Consider the following 20,333-nt stretch of genomic DNA (forward strand, 5'->3'; position numbering starts at 1 on the left):
GCCTATTTTAAGAAATGCTTAACTCAAGCTATCACTTTAAATAATTTATTTTTACCATGTGGGAATTGAATAGTAATCAAAACATACAAATTGGTAATTTTTCTAACTGTTAAAATGAAACAAGTAACAGTACTTCTCCCCCATTGCCAAAATTTATCTTTTTAAAAATGTATTTCTCATAAACTACTACAGAACTCATGTTTCACAACATAATTAGTAAATAAATGTGTAAATTTTCAATGGTAAATACAGACAAGGGAAATGCTAAAGTGAGAGTTAAAATACCAGTTACCAATTTGCCATCACAGTTTTTCACAATTTATCTGTTTCACTTACTTTTGATGAGGTTAATGTTAAATATCTGAAGGTAATTTTTTTCACCAGTAAACATACTCCATTAGGTTTATTTCTCTTTTTAGTGGCTACAGTGTTTCACTAAGAAGTGAGCCTTGGTTCTTAAATATAAATTATCCTTTAGTTATTCTCAATTCTCTTCCCAATTGCAGGTCAAAGGTATTCACAAAAATTGCAAATATCCTGCAAAAACTTTTTGACCACTGTAAGATTCTGAATAGAAGATGCAGACTGAGAAAAAAAGTGAGGCACATTAATGAACACAAATGAGACAGGCACATTTCTGGCTTTTGTTATTGTTTTAAAAGGCACATATTATGCAATCCATATAAAAATAAATTAAATCTACAGCATTAATTCATCAAAACAATCACAACTTCTATAAAGTTAATTAACTGTAGAAGTAAATTCTCTGCTGTTTTTTGTAAGCTTATTTTAAAACACATTGCACTTGAGAATTTTTTTTAAAAACCATATAAAACACCATTTACACTTTATTAATATGTTTATCAGAATCCAATTATATATTTTTTGCATACTACGCGGACTCTGTTCTGACTAACTTATGGCACATAACTCAATCTGATTGAGTGCTCTGAGCTAACATTATCTAAAACTTAGAATTCACATCGTTTGTATCCATTCAATATCAAACTTATGAAATCTCACAACTATTTCTGACTCTAAAAATTTATGGAAAGCTAAATAATCTTGTGCTTGCTCTCCTGAAATTTTAGGCTTGATATTACACTATTACCTCCTTTTTTCAATATAAACACTGAGATAATTTAAAATTTCAGCCTATGAAAACTTCATTTTTATTGAAACTATGAAGAAATGTGCTTCCTGAATATTGCATTTGATCATTTGCAGTGTGAAAATCATTTCAGTGCTATTTCTTTCAATGACTCACTTTAAAAGTGCGATTTAATGTTTGTTCTCAAATATATCAGTTCTCAAATATATCTAAGCTTTGAAAGACAACATACAAGTTAGAATAGTGTTTGGAAAGAACCGGTAATGCAGAATGGCAGATTTGTACTACTCCCTTGAGCCACCACATTCCCAGGTTGATCAACAATCTGCCAAGTATCGTCCTGAAAAACACCAAGAAGACCTTTGTAATTACTGTTTCAAATAAACATTTCTCACTTCCATCACAGAGAATCCTAGTTCCCACCTGCTGTTTATAATACATTAGAATCATATCACAGGTGTTCAGCTGTAATGACCAGAACTCTCCCTATCAAGTGTCTCTAATTTGGCACTTATATCAAGAGTCAAAAAATGTTTTGCCATGCCTTTAGATTATGAACTGCTGGACAGTTGTTTAGTAACTGTTAGAATACAAACGTTTCCTATGTACAATAAAAACTTCAAAACCTCCCAACTTACCAGTGGCAAACCGCTTCTTTACTAAGGAAAGCCTATAGCCAGTGCCAACAAGTTCAATATCAGCTCCTGAGAGGGTACTTCCCTCACTGAGGAATTGTACTGCAAGTGTTGTGGGTTTACTGGGGCCCTCTGAAAGATCAAATTTTGCTCTGAGGGATCCAGAACCTACAAGGAAAAGAATAAAGAACTTACACAGGGGTAAATATATTGCATACCAAATAAAATCATATGAGCACAGATGCTAAATTATATAAGTCATAAGCTAATTCATGAGATATGTAAACAGTCTACTTAAAAATGAGATTTTATTTAGTGAATCTAAATTTTCATTAAGTATATAATCTTAATTCTTAATCCATCCTTCTCATTTACTTAATAGTAATTTTCAGAGATGTTTACTTATGTGACTCTGCATGCTGAAGTGGATTAAAAAAGAAAAAGTAATTGATGACAGGAAAATCCTGGAAGGGATATAGCTGGGAAGAGTACAAAAGAAGTAACTGCTGAGTATCAGATCATGGGGAAGGGATAGGCAAAGGAGAAGTGGCTATTGGTAAGAGCTGGTTAACATTATTAATTTTCTATTTGCTTTTCTTTTTAAAATTTTAGTTATTTGACATTATGCCTTACATATTTCAGACGTCTTTTCTTTTTGTTATAAAAATTTAGTGAGTCAGCACACCTCAGTCTATGAGCATGGCATGAACAGTAAAGCAGCAAAGATAAGTATGATAAATGCTGTGAAGGAGCTCTCAGGAGCTGTAGGCACAAAGGCATGGATCTCTGCTGCAAGCTGTAAGTGATGCTGGTGATGATAATGTGTATTTAAGGCACAAGTAACTATAGATACGAAGACGACTCACGCCACCACAACATTTACAACTCCATCTATATACCAGAACAGCAACAAGGACTGGGCCATGTTAATAAATTTACATTTTAAGTATAGCGAATCACCCAAGACACATAAGATAAGAATCTCTCAGACTGGTGTCTTAGAAGGGAGGAGAGGGGCAAGATGAAAAGTCAGGAGTCAAACTGGGGGTAACTGAAACAGTTCAGGACTCTAAGTGACAAGAGAAGGGGACCTGAAGTAGGTCCAAGAAAAGCAAAGAATGCAATGATTGAAAGATAGGTAGAAGTTGGAATCAAGAGGTGAGAAAGAAGTAGGGGTCCAGAGGTTTCTGGTCAGGGAAAGTGGGCAGAATTGCTGGGTCACAAGAGAAAGACCTTGTGAACCCCTACAGAGAAGTCTGACACTACAGGACAGTGTGGAACAAGATATAACAACTCCAACCCCCCCTACACTACTGTGCCTGGTGGCATACAACAGAATGAAGAGGATTTACTGCCTAGTTCTTAACCACTGTCTACTCTTAATAAGCCATCTAGTTCTGTCAAAGTTCTACCATGTGCATAAGGCAGCCACCTTGACAATACTTAAACTTTGGAATTATTTCCTGTCCCTTTTCTGGGAATAGCACCAAAATAAAAAACAGATTTCCATTCTACAGTATTTGAAGTTGACTCAACTAACCATATCCAAACTGTATTTGTAAGATTTTTCCATTTCCTCGCACAGACACGTCTCGTACCTGAATAATAGAGGGAAACTACTAAACTATCTGGTTGGAAAATCTGTGTCTTATTTTTGAGAGAACAAGTCCCTTTCTTGGTTAAGAATTTATAATTACACTATAGTTTCATTAAATAGGGAAACACCCTCTTCCTTGGTAGCTGGCTGTAAGCTGTCAATGCAAGTAAGATTTCTAATTCATTTCCAGTTTAAACTCAGAATTTCAGAATGGCTTCCACAAAGCCATCTTGCAGGGTATAAATCAATATATCTGACCACCTAAAAATGGGTAATTTTTAAGTATCAAAGGGCAAAAAGGAACTGCAAATTAGCTTGGCTACTTCACCCAAATTATGTCTCAGTTAGTAAAAGTCTGATTCTGCATAACAGGTATAAATGTACAGACGTTCATAATTCTTTACACATAAATATTAGGAAAAACTACCAATACTATGTTCAAAGTGTTCAAAAAGAAATAGCCGACAAGCAAAAACAAAGAAAAAACTCTACTTGATTGAAATTTCTGGAAGTAAATTAGGCATTCAAAATGACTTAAGAGATTTTTCTTTTAATTAAGAGAAAATGAAACCATCTACAGTCTCTTGTTCAAGACTTGATTGTCCTGGGAATTACGTCCTAATTTTAAGTTGAGTAAGAGGAGATACAAGACCTAATCAGCTAGCAGAGACTTTTCTTTTGCATTGTGAACATAAAAAGACACAGGCTTCATAAGAAGAGGCAATTAACTTGCTTCTCCTTAAAATATAATCATAGAATTGAAGGCTGTTGATGTTAGTCCTAATGGGGGAAATGATCAGAGGGTCCTCTTAGCAAGATACGCGTAGGCAGAAGGCTTTTCAAAGCCTGGAAGCTTCTACAACATGGTCTCTTGGAAGCCAGGAGGCCCTCACTAACAGAATGAATTAAATGGTGTGTTAAATCAGTTTCAATTAGTTATGAGGTTACATACTTGGGACAGATAGTTCTATTAGTCTACATTTATTTTATTAGGTATTTTTCTTAATGTTGGCACTTAAATATAAGAAGTATTTATATAACATTTATAAAATAACAAAACAAGTTCTCTGTCTTTCAAAGAAAGCATTTTCAATGTAGATAGGAAAAATGTCTGAATTTTAGCTGGTTCATTCTTATATAAGGTATTAACTTCCACCTAGTGGCCAGTTTTAGAACTGAAGGCATGAAGTTGTAGGAAGAAACTTGCCATAAAAATGCTGTTTGCAGAAGAGTAAAGCTGGACTCACATCTCTCACCACATACTAAATTAAAATAAAAAATAAAACCTGATTGAAAAAGATAAAGTAAAAATGGATCAAAGATCAAAACTTCAAAACAAAAACTTAAACCTGTAAGACAGAGTAGGTAAAACACTTGAAAACATAGGTGTAGGAAAGGATTTTCTAAACAGAACCTCAATTGCATAAGAAATAACAGTAAGAATTGACAAATGGGATTATGTCAGACTAAAAAGCTTCTCTACAGCAAAAGAATCAATAAGCAGAGTGATGAGACAACCTATAGAATGGGAAAAAAATTTTGCCAGTGACTCCTCAGATAAAGGACTAATATCTAGAATATATAAAGAACTCAAGTAAAAAAAATAGAGCACCTAAAATTAAAGACCCAGTCAAGAAATGGGCAAGTGAAATTAACAGACACTTCAAAGATAAAGATGATAAATGCCCAACAATTATGTGAAGAAAATGTTCAGAATCTCTGGCCATGAGAGGTGCAAATTAAAACAACACTAAAATTCCTTACTCCAGAAAGAATGGCAATCATTATGAAATCAAAAAATAATAAATGCTGATACAGGTCTGGTGAAAAGGAACCCGCCTATGTTGGTGGGAATGTAAATTAGTACAACCGTTTATGTAGATCTCAAATAACTAAAATTAGAAATGCCATCTAACCCAGATACTCCCCATTCTAAGTATCTTCCTCAAAGAGCTTAAGACACCATACTACAGAGATATATGCATTCAAATGTTTAAAACAAATTTTTAATTACCATATAATAAACTGCCAACATGGTTCTAAAAAAAAGATGCCTTAAAAAAGCAATCGGGCTGTGAGTATATAGCTCAATGGTAGAGTGCTTGCACAGCATGTAAGAGGCTCTGGGTTTGATACCCAGCACCAAGGGAAGGGGAGGTGAGAGGAGGGGAGGGGAGAGAAGGGGAAGAAAGCGGAAGGGAGGGAAAAGGAAAGAGAAATCCATTTTCAGTGAAACCACATTGTAAATAAAAATGCATACATACACTTACCTCCATTTTCTGATTTTTCTGAAATACCAGACAATTTCCAAAAGGCTTTCATTTGTTCTGCATTCCTGTAATAATAAGTATCTTCAGATTAAGAGTCTAATACAGTACTTTAGACATGGGTGAGCACTTCCAAATTAAATGCATTTAAAGTATTTTCACTACCACTAGAGTGCTCAGTTTAAATAGTGTGACCTAGTAAAAATGTGTTTGATATCGTATTAAGTACAATGCTGTATTTTTCTCAGTTAATGAAAGTTTCACCAGATTATAGGACTCTTCTCATTTCTACTGGTCAGGAAAAGAAAAACAACATGTGTATGTGGCTCAGTACCTTAATTAGTCAAGAAAAACACTGTCATGAAATGGTGGAACAAATACAAAGAGTTGTTAGAGTGTGTAGTAGTATTACTACAGGCAGCAAGAGAGGTGTTAAGAGATGAGAGCTAATACTACTGAACACTAATAGGTACCCCATCAATAGGCCAGATGGTATATTTCATCCTGAAAAATAATTATTATCATTAGTTTTAAGACGCTAAGCAATTTGTTTAAGGGAAAGTTAGTAAAGAACTACTCAAATCTTGGTACAGTAAAACTAGTTTTGTTTACTGTGGATTGAGGCTTACTGTGGCTTGACTAGTAAAATGAATACCATCTTTTTACAGCATGGCTTCTATGGAAAAATGTACTAAAACTTTTCAAAATCATAACTTTTAGAACTTGGGTTTTAAAAGCTGGGGAATGAAACAGAAATGTAGCGTGAATTCATAAACGTATTTATTTACCATACTGCAGGGGGAAGGGACTGCATATTTGTGACTCCTCCATCCACTGGAACTACCACCTGTATATTAGAAAGCACACTAGGACCCATCATGGCTTCTGGATTATATTTATAATCCACTCTAAGATCTGTGGTGCTGGCGCTACATTTCCAATATGTTGCAAGATTCAAAGGAGTGGACTGAATGCCATTTGATGATACCTTTAAAGAGAAAAAACAAAAACTGTCTGGTTTGAAGAGTGAAAAAGTCATGTTCGTGACACAGATACTTGGACATAATTTACAGAATCAAAACTATCTAAGAGGATTATCTGCTGGTAGGCAGAATAAAGCAGACTCATCTCAAAGCAATATGTGGACCTGAGAATACCTACATCAAAACTGCCATGGCGCTTGTTTACAATGTGTGTTTCATGGGATCCAACTGGAGAAAATCTGACTGAACAGCTGAAGGATAGTGCCCACACTGGCATGTTATCTGGTGATTCTTACTTACTTGTGCAATGTCTGAGAACTTTTCAATATCCAACATAATATTCTAAGACTGTTTCTGAATTAAAACAATTTAGATTTAAAACAATCAGAAAAAAAGGAAGGTTTGCCATGTAGTTCCACAAGCCCGGAATTAAGAGAATTTCAAATGTTTAATCATATGACCCATGGTAAATAAATAATTCCTTCCATTACTTCAGGTCCTTGCTCAAATGGCTCCTTTTCAACCCATTTCAAAGGCCACCCTGACCACCCTGGTTTAAATTTTCACTAAAGAAAAAATCAGATGTTCAATCTTCCTCACCTTTTTACCTTTCCTCCATACCACTTACTTACTAACATACAATATAAATATGTTTACTGCCTTCCTGTCCTACTCCCAGCAATTAGGAAGCAATGAATAATATATGTCTCCTCAATGAAGGAATAAATGAATACCTTGTAATAAGCTTCAGATCAAGTTACATGACAGCTTTCTTTACTCTTTAAATACAGTACTTTCTAGAGATATGCTATTTTAATTCAATTACCCTACTAAAAGTTCAAAAGTGAAGTATCTGAAACAGGAAATTTATCTCTTGGTACTTTTTTTTTTAAAATGGTGCTGGGGATTAGAATAGGGCCTTGGTCATTAGGCAAGTGGTATTTGGCTAAGCTACACACCCAGCCCACCCCTTCTTGCTGTACTACACAGTGGGAACATACCCTTCCTGACTACTTAGGTATATGCAAACATGACTCCATCTCATTCGTTTGAATGGCTTTAATACTTCATTTAATCAAGCCCTTCCTCCACTGCTGTGTACTTGAGTCCTAAACAAAGCTGCACTGAATAACCTTTCTATTTTACCTTTGCCCATTTATTCTTTTTTTTTTTTTTTTTTTTTTAAGTTTTTCTCCGGTACCAGGAACCGAACTCACGACCTTGCGCTTGCCAGGCAGGCCATTTATTCATTTCTGAAGAACAGATTCTTGGAGTGGAAGTATTGAATTAAAGGTTGCATCTATCCAACAATTTATACAACTGCTTTTGTGTGGATTTTGAGTTAGGGATTAAGCTTAATTTCTTTCCCAAAATACCTGAAACATTCTGTTAATTCACACTGCAATTTTTCATTTCTGTCACATGATGGGATAAAACTAATTATCTCATATTCATTGTGCAGTGACATGGAGCATCTTTCCGTAAGTTGCCATCTACTGAGTCACTCATCTTTTACTTACTAACTTGTAAGGGCTCTTTGGGATAATTCCTTTAGTCTCTCCTATATATTGCAAATACTTTTCCTTCAGAATACTGATTTGTTTAAGGGTTTTTAAAAACAAGTATTTCATATCAATACACTTTTATCACCTCACTCTCTTCTTACATGCCTTTTAGTTTTCAGATTATACTTAGGTCTTCCGTATTTCAAGATTAAAATATATACTAGATATATAGTATATATACACATATACACAGACACCCCTGTGGCTAGGTTGTTAAATGAATTGGTTGCTAAATGAGGAATTTATATAGTATGCACCTTATAATAGTCAGAAAAACAGAATGGTCAAAGTAAACTCCAACTTGATGACTTTGTTTTTATTTGCATAACTCTTACATGCAGTACTGTAACGTATAACAGAACATAAAACTACAATACTCTATAGGGCAATCAGCAAAACTTACAGTGCTGTATAAACAAGGTGTACTGTACAAAAAAGGACACTGAGGATTTATAAACAAGATTTATAGAACTGTACCAAAAAAAGATGTGTCTTAAGCCTAAGCATCAGGCTGTAAGTCTGAACAGCATGCCTCAGTCAAGGTCATAAGCCTGAACAGTTGTTAAACAGATTGTTAAACAAGGAGTATATATATCTATCTTTATCTCTCTGTCTATAGATCTATCTATACAGATAAATATATATATTCATACATGTTCATTCATGATTTATTTTAGTCCCTTCACTATTTCATTTATTGTTACTAAACCTTTGGTACATAAGGATTTTATTTTGTAGTAAGGATTTATCTTATTTTTCCCCCAAATATCTACCTTGCTGTACCCATACCATTTATTGAATGTTTCTTTTTTTTTTTTGGTACCAAGAATCAAACTCATGACCTTGTGCTTGCCAGGCAGGTGCTGTGCCCCTGAGCTATAACCCCAGCACCCCTGTATCATTTATTGAAAAATTCATTATTTCTATATTTCTTGAAATGCTACTTTGCCATATAAACCAGTTTCTATTTAATATTAGATATATTTCTGGATACTTTAATCTGTTCCATTCATCTGGCCAGCTATTGATGGACCAGATCCAAACTAGTCTCAATACTATCACCTTATAACGAGCATCCATTAAAGCTAAAATATTATTCCATTTTACTGTTTACAACATTTTGTTTGTTTTTTGAGACAGGGTCTAATTATGTAATTCAGGCCTGGCTTGGAGTCACTATGTAGCCCAGGCTGGCCTTGAACTGCAGGGATCCTCCTGCCTCAGCCTCCTGGGATGCTGGGATTACAGGCATGTTGCCACCACACTGGGCTTCTTTTTTTTTGAGACAGGGTTTCACTATGTAGGTCAGATAGACTTTGAACATCCCTAGCCCAGGATGGCCTCAAACTTGCAGCGATCCTCCTGCCTGAGCCTTCCAAGTTCTGGGATTACACGTGTGCACCACACCAGACTGGGCTACATTTCTTAGTTTATTTTTCTATGCTTTACTCTTCCAGAGAATGTGAAAATGATTATCAAATCTCCAAACACAAAGATATACTTCTACTAGATTTCTGATCCAGATTACATAAAATTTACAAGTAAATTTAGAGAGAGCTACACTTTTGCAACATGAATTTTTTAAAATGAATATATTTCTCTCAAAATATATCAATTATTAAATTAATATATTCCTTTATAAATATATTCAAGTCATGAGATTGTCTTACAGTGGCCCCTCAGTTTATGGACTCGATTCTCTCCACCATTCTGGTTGCAAACTGAACTGGATGGGACATAATCAAATTTCCCCACAAGGTCAACAAGGAACCTAAGCACTGAATTAGATTTGGTTCTCGTCCAACTTGGTTTGCAAGTGGAATCATGGGAAGAATCAAGTTTGTGAACCAAGGCACCACTGTGTATTTCTTCTTGTTTTTTATTCTGAGTATTTTTCTCCATTTTCTGTTTTAAAAGTTAGTAATTTTCATACTAATTTTTAAACTGGCTACTTTTACTAAATTCCCTTATGTCATAATAGTTTTTCAGTTCATCCTGAGTTTTCCAGAAATATTATCTCCTGGAAGTGATTAATTTTGGGTCTTTTCCAATGTTTATTACCATTTGTTTTACCCTCTTACCTAATTATACTGCTAACACACCCCAAAAAAACCTTCAATCCTGTTAGTATTACAGGAATAATGAGTATCTTCACTGTATCTGACTTTAACTGACTGCTTTTGTTCTGTTATGAAGACTGGTGTTGCAAGCCTTTCTGGGTTGTGCTAAGTACAAATTAATGTATTTATATTTACTCTATTTTAATCACAAACAGATGCTAAAATTTTTATTAGGCTGGTTAAAATATCTACTCATATTAGTTAAAGTATCTACTCAGATTTTCTAATTCTATAAATGCCCTGAACTCCTTGGATGAACCTCATTTGGCTATGACATTTATTCACTTACTGATACACTAGCTCCCATTTGTTAACATATTAATTTAGGATTTCACAGCAACATTACACTCACCTGATACTTTAATACATCTACATTATAGTAAGAGGCAGCTGGATTTTGCTCAGATAGCTTCTTGAGGTAGAGAGTAACAGCTTGCATGTTCATCCAAAAATCTTTTGTGTTGGAATCACACTGTGACGGATCACTGCATGTGTGAGAAACATTTTTGTTTACCTTTTTATTTTTCCTTTGCCTCCAAGTAATAATTTGGTGATTTGAAGAAGATTAGTAGAAGTGAACCAAAAGAAGCATAAGGGAAAACTAAGATTAGAGGATAAAGAATGGAACACAGCAAAAGCTTGCCTGAAAGATAAAGACACAGTGATACAAAATCGTTTAAAAGTAACTATCACACCAAAAGCAAGAAGACAGCAGAGGGTATTTAATAATAATAGATAATGTTGGTACTGTCTCCAGTTGAATATTATTGTTTCAAGGAAGGAAAACATTTACACAAACCTGAACACAAGTTGTGCATTTGGAAGAATTTGCTCAAGTCTGCTGATATTTTTCACCCTGAAGCACAGCACAGCTGGGGAGGGATTGCTAGTGAAGACTTTAATAATTCCACTTGGAAATGATATTGTCACATCACCAGTGATCTTCACAATACACCTGAAATTGAAGATGTTGACATGTTATTAAATAAGATGCTTTACTCTCCACTTAAAGCATACATAAGAATTATGATAAAGAATATATTATATTCTACTTATTTCTACAATTTGATTATAAAAAATAATTCCGCACAAAATGGCACACTCACCTAGCATCGTCTTTTCCTGGAATTAAACTCCAAACATGAATATAAGCACACTGATAATGTTGCCTTTTTGCACTATTTCCTAGATGACCTGTAAGGTCACTGCTTCCCTGGTAACACTATCCCCAATTGTAACTCTTTCCCCCTCTCCCAGGCCACACAGAACTAGGGCTGACGGTAGTGGTGTGGCTGTCTCCCTTATTCCTCACTGCCTCTTCCAGCCCACTGTTTCTTCTTCCTTTGAAACTTGAGTATCAGACTGTACCACCTTGGTCTGGAGATGTAACTTGGTGACTGAGTGAGTGCTTAGCTTGCCTGAGGCCCTGAGTTCAATTCCTAGCACCAAAAAGAAACCAGCCAACCAACCAACCAACCAACCCCCAAAACAACAAAATACTACTCACTACCCCATTCCTTTTAATTCATCTTCAACACTCACTTGCACTCCTGGGCACTGCCAGTCTGTCTCTGTTCCACTACTATTATAATGTTTAATGATTTCAATATCCACCAAGATGGTCCTTTCAATACTTGATCACTTAGTTTTTCAGCCTCTTACCTCTAATTCCTGTCTTTTGACCTACCTCATCCATGCCGCAGCCCCTCCATAATCTCAATTTCACACTCCCAATTCATCTATTCACCGCTTGTCACTTTTGTGACTCACTCTGCCTACTATCTTTAACAATTCTTCCAACCTCATTAAAATCTCCACAATCTGATGTTCTTATACCTTTTTCATTATTCTTCACTCACGCATCAAATCCTCATTTCCTCCTATCTTTGGATACCCAGGTCCATTGTTAGACATTCTCCTTTGCATAAACCCTCCATGGCTCTTCTTCCAGGGCTCTTGACCACAGTCTTAACTAAACCCAGCTCCCTACCCACACCTGTATACCTTGAATGTACTAGAGAAAACAAACTCTTAAACGGCCCCCGTAGTATGACCTGGTAATCCAGCATGTTTTTGTCTAATCACTCTTCTGTTTTTTTCATAGCTTGTCTTTATCTTTTAACCTGCAATACCCCTTAGTACTATTACCCTGGTAATACCTGCAATATCCCCTGGTATTATGTAGTCAGCTGGTGACTTTGCTCTAAGTTTTATTGCAGAAGTAAAACCAGAAAAAAGAACCTTCCACTCTCTCTGCTAAACTCCCAGTCTGCCTAACTCTTCATCTGTATTTTCTGCCTGCCTTCCTGTTTTGACAGATGACCAGTTTCTGTACCTATAGCCGATTGCACTGAGTATGCCATGGAGGTCATCTCTGATCACTTACCTAAGGCTTCCTCCCTCACGCATTGCCCCCATAAACACTAAGTATTTCTCCTTAGCATACAGACATGCTGAGATATATATCATTTGTACAACAGCTAAAATAAAATCCTCCTCTGATTCTGTCTCACTCCAGCTACCATTCCTTTTCTCTGCTTTCTTAGAGCAAACATCCAAAGAATTACCTACATTTGTTCTTTCCAAATATAGCTGTCTAAGTCTGTAACACCTGCTCCTTTACTCCCTCCAAGCAAGCTTTCATCTCCACTGCACTCACACAATTGCTCTTGTGAAGTTTACCAATGATTTCATATTGCCAATGGCCAATTTTTTCAGACGTGCTGGCAGCATCAGATATAGCTGCACAACTCCCTTGATGAAATGATTTATTCATTTAACCTCTGGATAGCGCTGTACTGGTTCTTTCCTTCTCTCTCTTGCTGCTGACTCAAACTCCTTTGCTGGATCATCCCTGTCTTTGTTTTCAGCGCTGGAGAGACAAAGACTTAATTCTCTAATCCTTTTCTATCTACTTCTTAAGGAACAACTTTAATAAGTAAGTGTATTTTATCTCTAATGACTGGACTCCAGAATTATGTATACAACTCTCTACTCAGTATCTCCACTGACATCACTTAACAATGACTTCAACTTAGCATTCTAAAAAAAAAGAAAAAGAAACAACATTCTGCTCCCTTAGCACATCTTGACAACTTTTCAAAACATCAAAATCCCATCCCTACTCACCACTTCCTCTGCTAACGCCCTTACTCAAAGCACCATCGCCTCTTACCTGGACTTTGGTAGCCAGTTCTCTAACACTCTGCATCTGCTCTGGGTCCTTCCAGTTTATTCTCCACACATGGCCAGAACACTCCTTCAGAACACAAATCCTCTCAACACTCCTCTGCTCAAAGCCTCCACTGGCTTCCCACTTCCCACTAAATTCCAAACTCCTTATCATGACCTACAATGCCCAACCTGACCAGTGTCACTCTGCATGCTCTTCAACTACTCTTCCTCTTGTTCACTCCTGCCCAGAGACATGGCTCTCCATGCTGTGTCCTGGATATGCATGCTTTTATCCCAGACCCCTTCCCATTACTGGGTCCTTCTTTCCTAGAATGTTATTCCTCCAGATTCACATGGCTTACTCCTATATATCTTTCAAATATTTGGTTAAATTAACATCAAAAAAGTTTTCCCCAGTCATTCTATCTAAAATTGTAGCACTCTACCATTACTTTCTGCCTTCTTACTCTAGTTTATTTTTGTATCAATACATATAGGTATCTGAATATTCTTTTTTCTTACTATAATACAAACTCAGCAGGAGCTTTGTTTTGTTTTGAAGAATCCTTAGCATTTATTAGTCTTACACACAGTAGATGCTCAAATTATTTAGTGAACGAATACATATGGGATGAATGTTATTACGCAGGAAAAACATTCACCCAAATATGATTTCTCTTGAAAGCAACAGATGAAACCAAGTCTGCAAGAGTCACACATTACTCTCTAGATCTTTCTAGGAAATGTCAGATTTTCATCAAATGTGTCATAATGATCAAACAGCCTGGGCAATAGTGTAAACACACTGGGGGAAAAGTAATCATTTATTGCTGATTACAGTGATTTTTTTTTTTTAATTTGAAAGATAATTCTGAAATGACTAAATGAGAAAGCAAACAGCAGGTAAGTAACAAAGAAAACCCTAATCTACAATAAATCAAAATATAAATCTTAAAATTTACCACCAAGTCCCTTCTCCCAGCCCAAAGCACATATTACACATATATATTTAAAAAACTAACTTGCTGGGATCTGCTCCTTTAAAGTAGGCATTAACGGATTCTGTGAGGGCTATTGCCACAGGTAAGGTGTCCTGATTTCCAAGGCTGACAGGGCTGGGACCTCGTGACACACCTAGAATACATACAATTCATTTGTTAAATCCTTCAGAAAGATAGATATTAAATACCAAAACAAGTTCACGTTGTTAGGTTGTTACAAATATCCCTATTACTAGTTTCAAATAGTATGACCTAAGTAGAAACCCAGAGGTTAAGAAATACAGCATAAAACAAATTGAAACATAATATAAAGGGAAACAGAAATCAGGAGGACATATCATACTGACTTAAATGGAAAAGACACAGGATGGTTAAAGAACATCATAAGGAAAAGAGTTAAAATTACTACTATGACTTTCGAGACTTTCAAATGCCAAATATTTTCTGGTTATATTAATCACATACTTCAGGGTATTAAACTGGATTTCTTGCATGTAAGTTATTTCTATCTCAACAGTTGTATTTCATATGGTATTCACTATTATAAAAATTTTCTTAAAATTTGTCTTTAATGCTTATACAGCCTGAGTATTCTTTATCTGAAAAACTCTGGATCAGATGTATTTTGGATTTTGCAGTTATTCAGAATCTGGAATATTTACACAGAATTTACCAACTGAGCACCCTTAATCTTAAAATCCAAAATCTCAAACTTTGAATGCAGCAACATTCAAAATGTTTCACATTTTGGAATATTTCAGACTTCAAATTTCCAAAATTACAATTGCTCAGTATGTATTATACTCCACATTACCTTTCCTCAATAATATTTGGTTAATTCCATGTACCATTTAAAAAACTACATCACTGTTATTAGACAGTGATATGGTTTGGACTTCGACTATCACCCCAAAGGCTCGATATGCTCAGAGGTGAGGCTTGTGGACTGTGATTAGATTATGGGGCAATGCAGCTGCTTCACTGTTAGGGGGTAGGTCTGATCTATAGAGGTGGGTCCCGCAGAGTGTGACCTGGAAGAGTTACTCTCTTTCTGCTTCCTGGCTACCATGCCTCAGCAGTCCCTCTGACCAACCCCTTCCAGCCTTGCAACCAGCTGACTATAGACTGAAAACATGAACCAAAACAAATCTCTTCCCCTGTAAGTTGCAAGTATCAGGTATTGTGTCCCCATGATAAGAAAATAATAAAGACAAACCGGCAAAAGAGATTGTGTGTGTGTGTGTGTGTGTGTGTGTGTGTGTGTGTGTGTGAGAGAGAGAGAGAGAGAGAGAGAGAGAGAGAGAGAGAGAGAGAATGGATGTGATTTTTCAAAACTTTAAAAGTTATATCCCTGACATAAAGTTCACTCAGATAAGGTGACTTTAGAGTCAAATAAAAATGTGTTATTAAAGCATAGTGAAGTGAGAACAAATTTAATCTATGCATTTGTTCAGTGTTAACCTCGACAAGTATCTCCCACAAAAGTACACTCACTACCTTTGTTTTCACAAATGCACTCTTCCCACGTACACTTGCTTCACAACTCTAATTTTCCCAAGCAGAGCATTTCACCTAATACACAGTACAATGTATGAGCAATTTTGTAAAAATAAGTCAACAGGAGAGTTTTTAAATATAGTTATTCATTCTTATTTAAAGAAAATAAACATATCTCTGAAATGTGACTATTTCCTTTTTTGAGAAAGACACATGCTGCTCTGATTTGGATGTGGTTTGTTCCCTGAAGGTTTTATATGTTGTTGAACATGTGGTCTCCAAGATGGTAGTGCTAAGGTGGTAGAACCTTTCAAGAGGTGGAGATAAGAGAGATCACGGTGGTTAAGTCAATGAGGGGACTGTTCTCTGAAGTCTGGTCTCCAAGAAAGAGTTCCCTTGAGAGCACGTTGTTATAAAAGTGCACACCTTGTCCCTGAATCCTTCTCTGGCTTCCTGTCTCACCATATAATCACTCTGACACATGGTCCTGGCTATTCTGATGCCAGGTGCCAGGGGGCCCACATCATAGACCAATCCAATGAGGTCAGCTGATTTTGGACTTCCAGCCTCCAAAACTATAAGCTAAGTTCTTTATAAAGAACCCAGTCACCTGTATTTTGTTACGGTAACAAAAAAAGACTACTCTACCTGCTATCCTGATGAAAATCACTACAAGCTGACATCCCACAAATAGTTACAGAAGATATTTCATCAGCTTGAGAGGTCAGAAAGATTACATGGTATTCCAGATTTTGAAGGAATTTTTATTGAAAAGGTTATTTATAGTTAGAAGAAATAGCTCACTGATTAAAAAAAAAAATGCATGGAGACAAGAACTGCTGTTTGTAGGCCCTTAGAAAAAGGAAACTCTCCAAAATGAGACAACTTAAAATTTCATGTGAAAATAACAAATTCAATAAGAACTTACTTGCAAAATCATAATCATAGCTACTACAGGCTGAATATCACTTATCTGAAATATTTGGATCCAGAAGTGTTTCAGATTTGGTTGTTTTTTTTTTTTAATATGTGCACAGTCTTTATCAACTAAACATCCTTAATTTGAAAATCCCAAATCCAAAATGCTCTGAAATCTGAAACCTTCTGCCTGAAGCTTCAGAGTTCAGAGTATTTTGGATTACGGATATTCAACTAGGGAGGCATGAACCACAAGTTTTGTAAAGCAGAAACATGTTCATAATTGAGAATGGGCCAGAATGATAAAAAACCATGAAGATGAGGATGGAGAAATTGTTTGTGATCAGATCAAGGCGTGTCAGACCTTTAAATTTACCTTTTTTGCACTAAAAATCACTGACAACATTTAAAAGAAACATTATCAGGTTTTAAAAAAATTTTAGTAGTATCACTCCGAATACAGAATGCTGGCAGGAGTTTACTTTTAGACCAGGTGAGAGTAGTGAGGGAGAAGATAAAGGCCTGATCAGGAAGCACCAGTTTCAGGGTACAAGTATGAAAACGTAAAGAAAAAAAGTAGACTTCTGTGTACTAGGAAAATTTCACTGTAAACCTAGAAGATCATCAGAAACTCAAGAAAGCAGTTCAGACAAAGATGGAGGCTACAATAATCTTTTTTCTCTCAATACTTTTGTTTTAGAGACCAGGTCTCCCTATGTAGTTTAGGCTGGGCTTGAACTCATGGCAATCCTCTGGCCTCAGCCTCCAAAGTTCTGTGATTATAAGCATGTGCCACCATGCCCAGCTAGTTGTTTTTTACTGGGGCAAGACACACATAAAATTTAGGATCTTAACCATTTTTAAGTGTACAGTTCAGTGCTGTGAAATGCATTCATAATGCTCTCTAAATATCACCACCATCCATCACTGTAATTCAGCTTATAAACCTGAAACTCTATGTCTACTAAACAATAACCACCTTCTCCCATTCTCTGGGAACCACCATCCTTTTTTCCTGTATCAGTTTAACTACTCTAAGCACCTCATATAAGTGGAATCAAACTGTGTTTGACATCGCAATGTCCTTAAGGTTAATTCATGTTGTACCATGTATCAGAATATCCTTTTCTGAAGCTAAATAATATTCCATTGTATGTGTCTGTGTGTTTACACTTATATATAATATTCTGCTATTTGTGACCATTAAGCATGTAACTGTCAAACTTGATTGCCTTGGGAGCTGCCTAGGAGATTAGTAAAGTGCAGTTCAGGGTGTGTCTGGGTGGGTCACGGAGGTATGTCCTTGGTATCTATATCTGGTCCCTGGCCCTTTCTTCTCTGGCACTGTTCCCTGGTGCTCTGCTTCCAGTCACCATGAAATGAGTGTCTTTGCTCCACTGCACCTTTCTGCCATGCTATTTCTGTGCTGGAGGCAGTCAACCAGGGACTGAATCCTCTGAAACCAAAAGCTAAAAATAACCACTCCACCCCTCCATTTAAATTACAGATGTTGGGTAATTAGTCTCAGCAATGGGAAAGCTGACTAATACATTACTCACCTATCAACAAACAGGTTGCTTCTATTTACTGGCCACTGTGACTAATGCTACGATGACACACAGGTATAAAACTTTCCCTTTGAGACATTGCATTCAATCCTTTCAGGTATATTCCCAGAAGTGGAATTCCTAAATTATATGGCAATTTTATTCATAATTTTTGAGGAACAGCCATACTTTTTTCCTCACAGAAGCTGTATCATTTTACTTTCCCACTAATAGTGCATAAAACTTGCTAATTTCCTCCCATCCTTGCCAACACCAGTCATTATAAAAATTTTGAGTCCCCTCTCTCCATTACCGGGTATCACATACACAGCCTCATTCATGCTAGGTAAGAACTCTACAACTGAGAAATACCCTCAGCAAATAATCTTTTTATAAGAGAGAAGTATACAGTTGGCCCTTTACATACTATACAAAGATTCCACATCTGCAGATTCAACTGTGGACTGAAAATATTTTGGCAGAAAATGGTATCTACTGTGTATGTACAGACTTTTTTCCTTATCATTATTCCAAGGACAAGGAAACAATAGAATAAGTATTTATATATAGAATTTACAATGTGCTATAAGTAATCTAAAGATGTTTAAAATATACAGGACAATGTGTGCAAGCAATATTTAAATATTCTACCATTTTATATAAGGTACCTGAGCATCTCTATGGATTTTGGTATGGCTTAGGAGAGCCTAAAAATCTGCTGTAGATACTAAGGGCCACCTGTATTTTCTTAAACATAAAATTTGCATTTTCCCTTGAGTAATTCACACAAATGAATATTATACATAGTCAAGGGCCGACACTAATGTCTGCTTTGACTGTAGAAATGAAAAGAAACCTGTAAGAGTGGGATAAAGCACAGCTGTAGAGCACTCACCTGGCATACATGAAGCCCTGTGTCTCACTCCCAGTACCGTTAACAGAAGAATAAAAAAAACCCAATAGTTATTCTTTTAACCCTAGAATTTGGGCATATACAATAATTCTTGAAATAGTTTCCCCTGTAAGTTCTCATGTCTGTTAAATACTGACAAATGAAGTGCTGGAACAGGGAGAAACTAAAAATCTACTTAACATTTGACATATCCACTTCCGTATTTTTTAGTTTTGCTTTCCTTTTGAAATCGTACTTCACATGTATTCTTGCAAAATTCACTTAAATAGGAAATATTTACTCAAGTCCCTAAAAAACTATATTTATACTAATTATTCTAAATAAATGATTTTTAAAAATGAAAAATACTTTGTACTCTTACTGAAAACATTTGTCTCCAATTCTGGTATAACTGCTGCAAATTTACACTCAACTGTGTATTTTGAAAAGGCAGACAGCTTATAATGTGAGATAAATAAAGGGTACATGGCATCTTCCCGTGGTATTTATGTGGAGTTCCTTTCAGCTCAAGAGTACCAACTATTTCCTCTGTCTGTGCTTTCTAATTTCAGCTCACTATCCATATGAATTTCCTATGCCAGCTTTTCCCCCAGTAGTTTAGATAACACAAATTTTTGAAGCTGATATACTTTCTGGTTCTTTACTAGTTACATTCTTCTGATTCTGACAGCTTTAGAATTCAGATATATTGATACTTCTTAATGTTGAGGCAAGGAGAGAGCAGGCAAATGGAAGAAAATGCAAATAGACTATTATGTCTTTATAACTAGGAATTTGATGTCAGTAGGTCTTGTTCATCAACCGGACATAATTAGCACAAAATTGAGACAGTTAATCTTGGCATTATTCTCTATTTCTGAGACACTATATGTTGTGGAAAAAGAAAAACTAGGTAACAGAACATTTTAGATACATTTTAGGATCATTAGTCAACACATACGTTTGTGTCTGATACAATACCTGATGACGACTCACAGTGCTTTTCGATTTGAGAGAGTGTCTCAA

General features: G+C 35.9%; 1 protein-coding gene across 1 annotated transcript in view; it reads right to left on the reverse strand.

Moving 5' to 3' along the window:
• Positions 1 to 642: 642 nt before the first annotated feature.
• Fcho2 (FCH domain only 2) overlaps positions 643 to 20,333 on the reverse strand; it is a gene marked incomplete at its 5' end in the record, with an annotated part of 126,339 nt that continues 106,648 nt past the window's right edge. The window contains 7 exons of the mRNA XM_005386078.2: positions 643 to 1,451; positions 1,750 to 1,914; positions 5,614 to 5,678; positions 6,399 to 6,598; positions 10,631 to 10,763; positions 11,078 to 11,233; positions 14,475 to 14,586. Of these exons, the coding sequence (XP_005386135.2) occupies positions 1,429 to 1,451; positions 1,750 to 1,914; positions 5,614 to 5,678; positions 6,399 to 6,598; positions 10,631 to 10,763; positions 11,078 to 11,233; positions 14,475 to 14,586 (854 nt within the window). The remainder of the gene's footprint in view (positions 1,452 to 1,749; positions 1,915 to 5,613; positions 5,679 to 6,398; positions 6,599 to 10,630; positions 10,764 to 11,077; positions 11,234 to 14,474; positions 14,587 to 20,333) is intronic.

The sequence above is a fragment of the Chinchilla lanigera genome, unplaced genomic scaffold (assembly GCF_000276665.1).
Source record: "Chinchilla lanigera isolate Chin_1 unplaced genomic scaffold, ChiLan1.0 scaffold00024, whole genome shotgun sequence".
NCBI classification, from domain to species: Eukaryota; Metazoa; Chordata; class Mammalia; order Rodentia; family Chinchillidae; genus Chinchilla; species Chinchilla lanigera.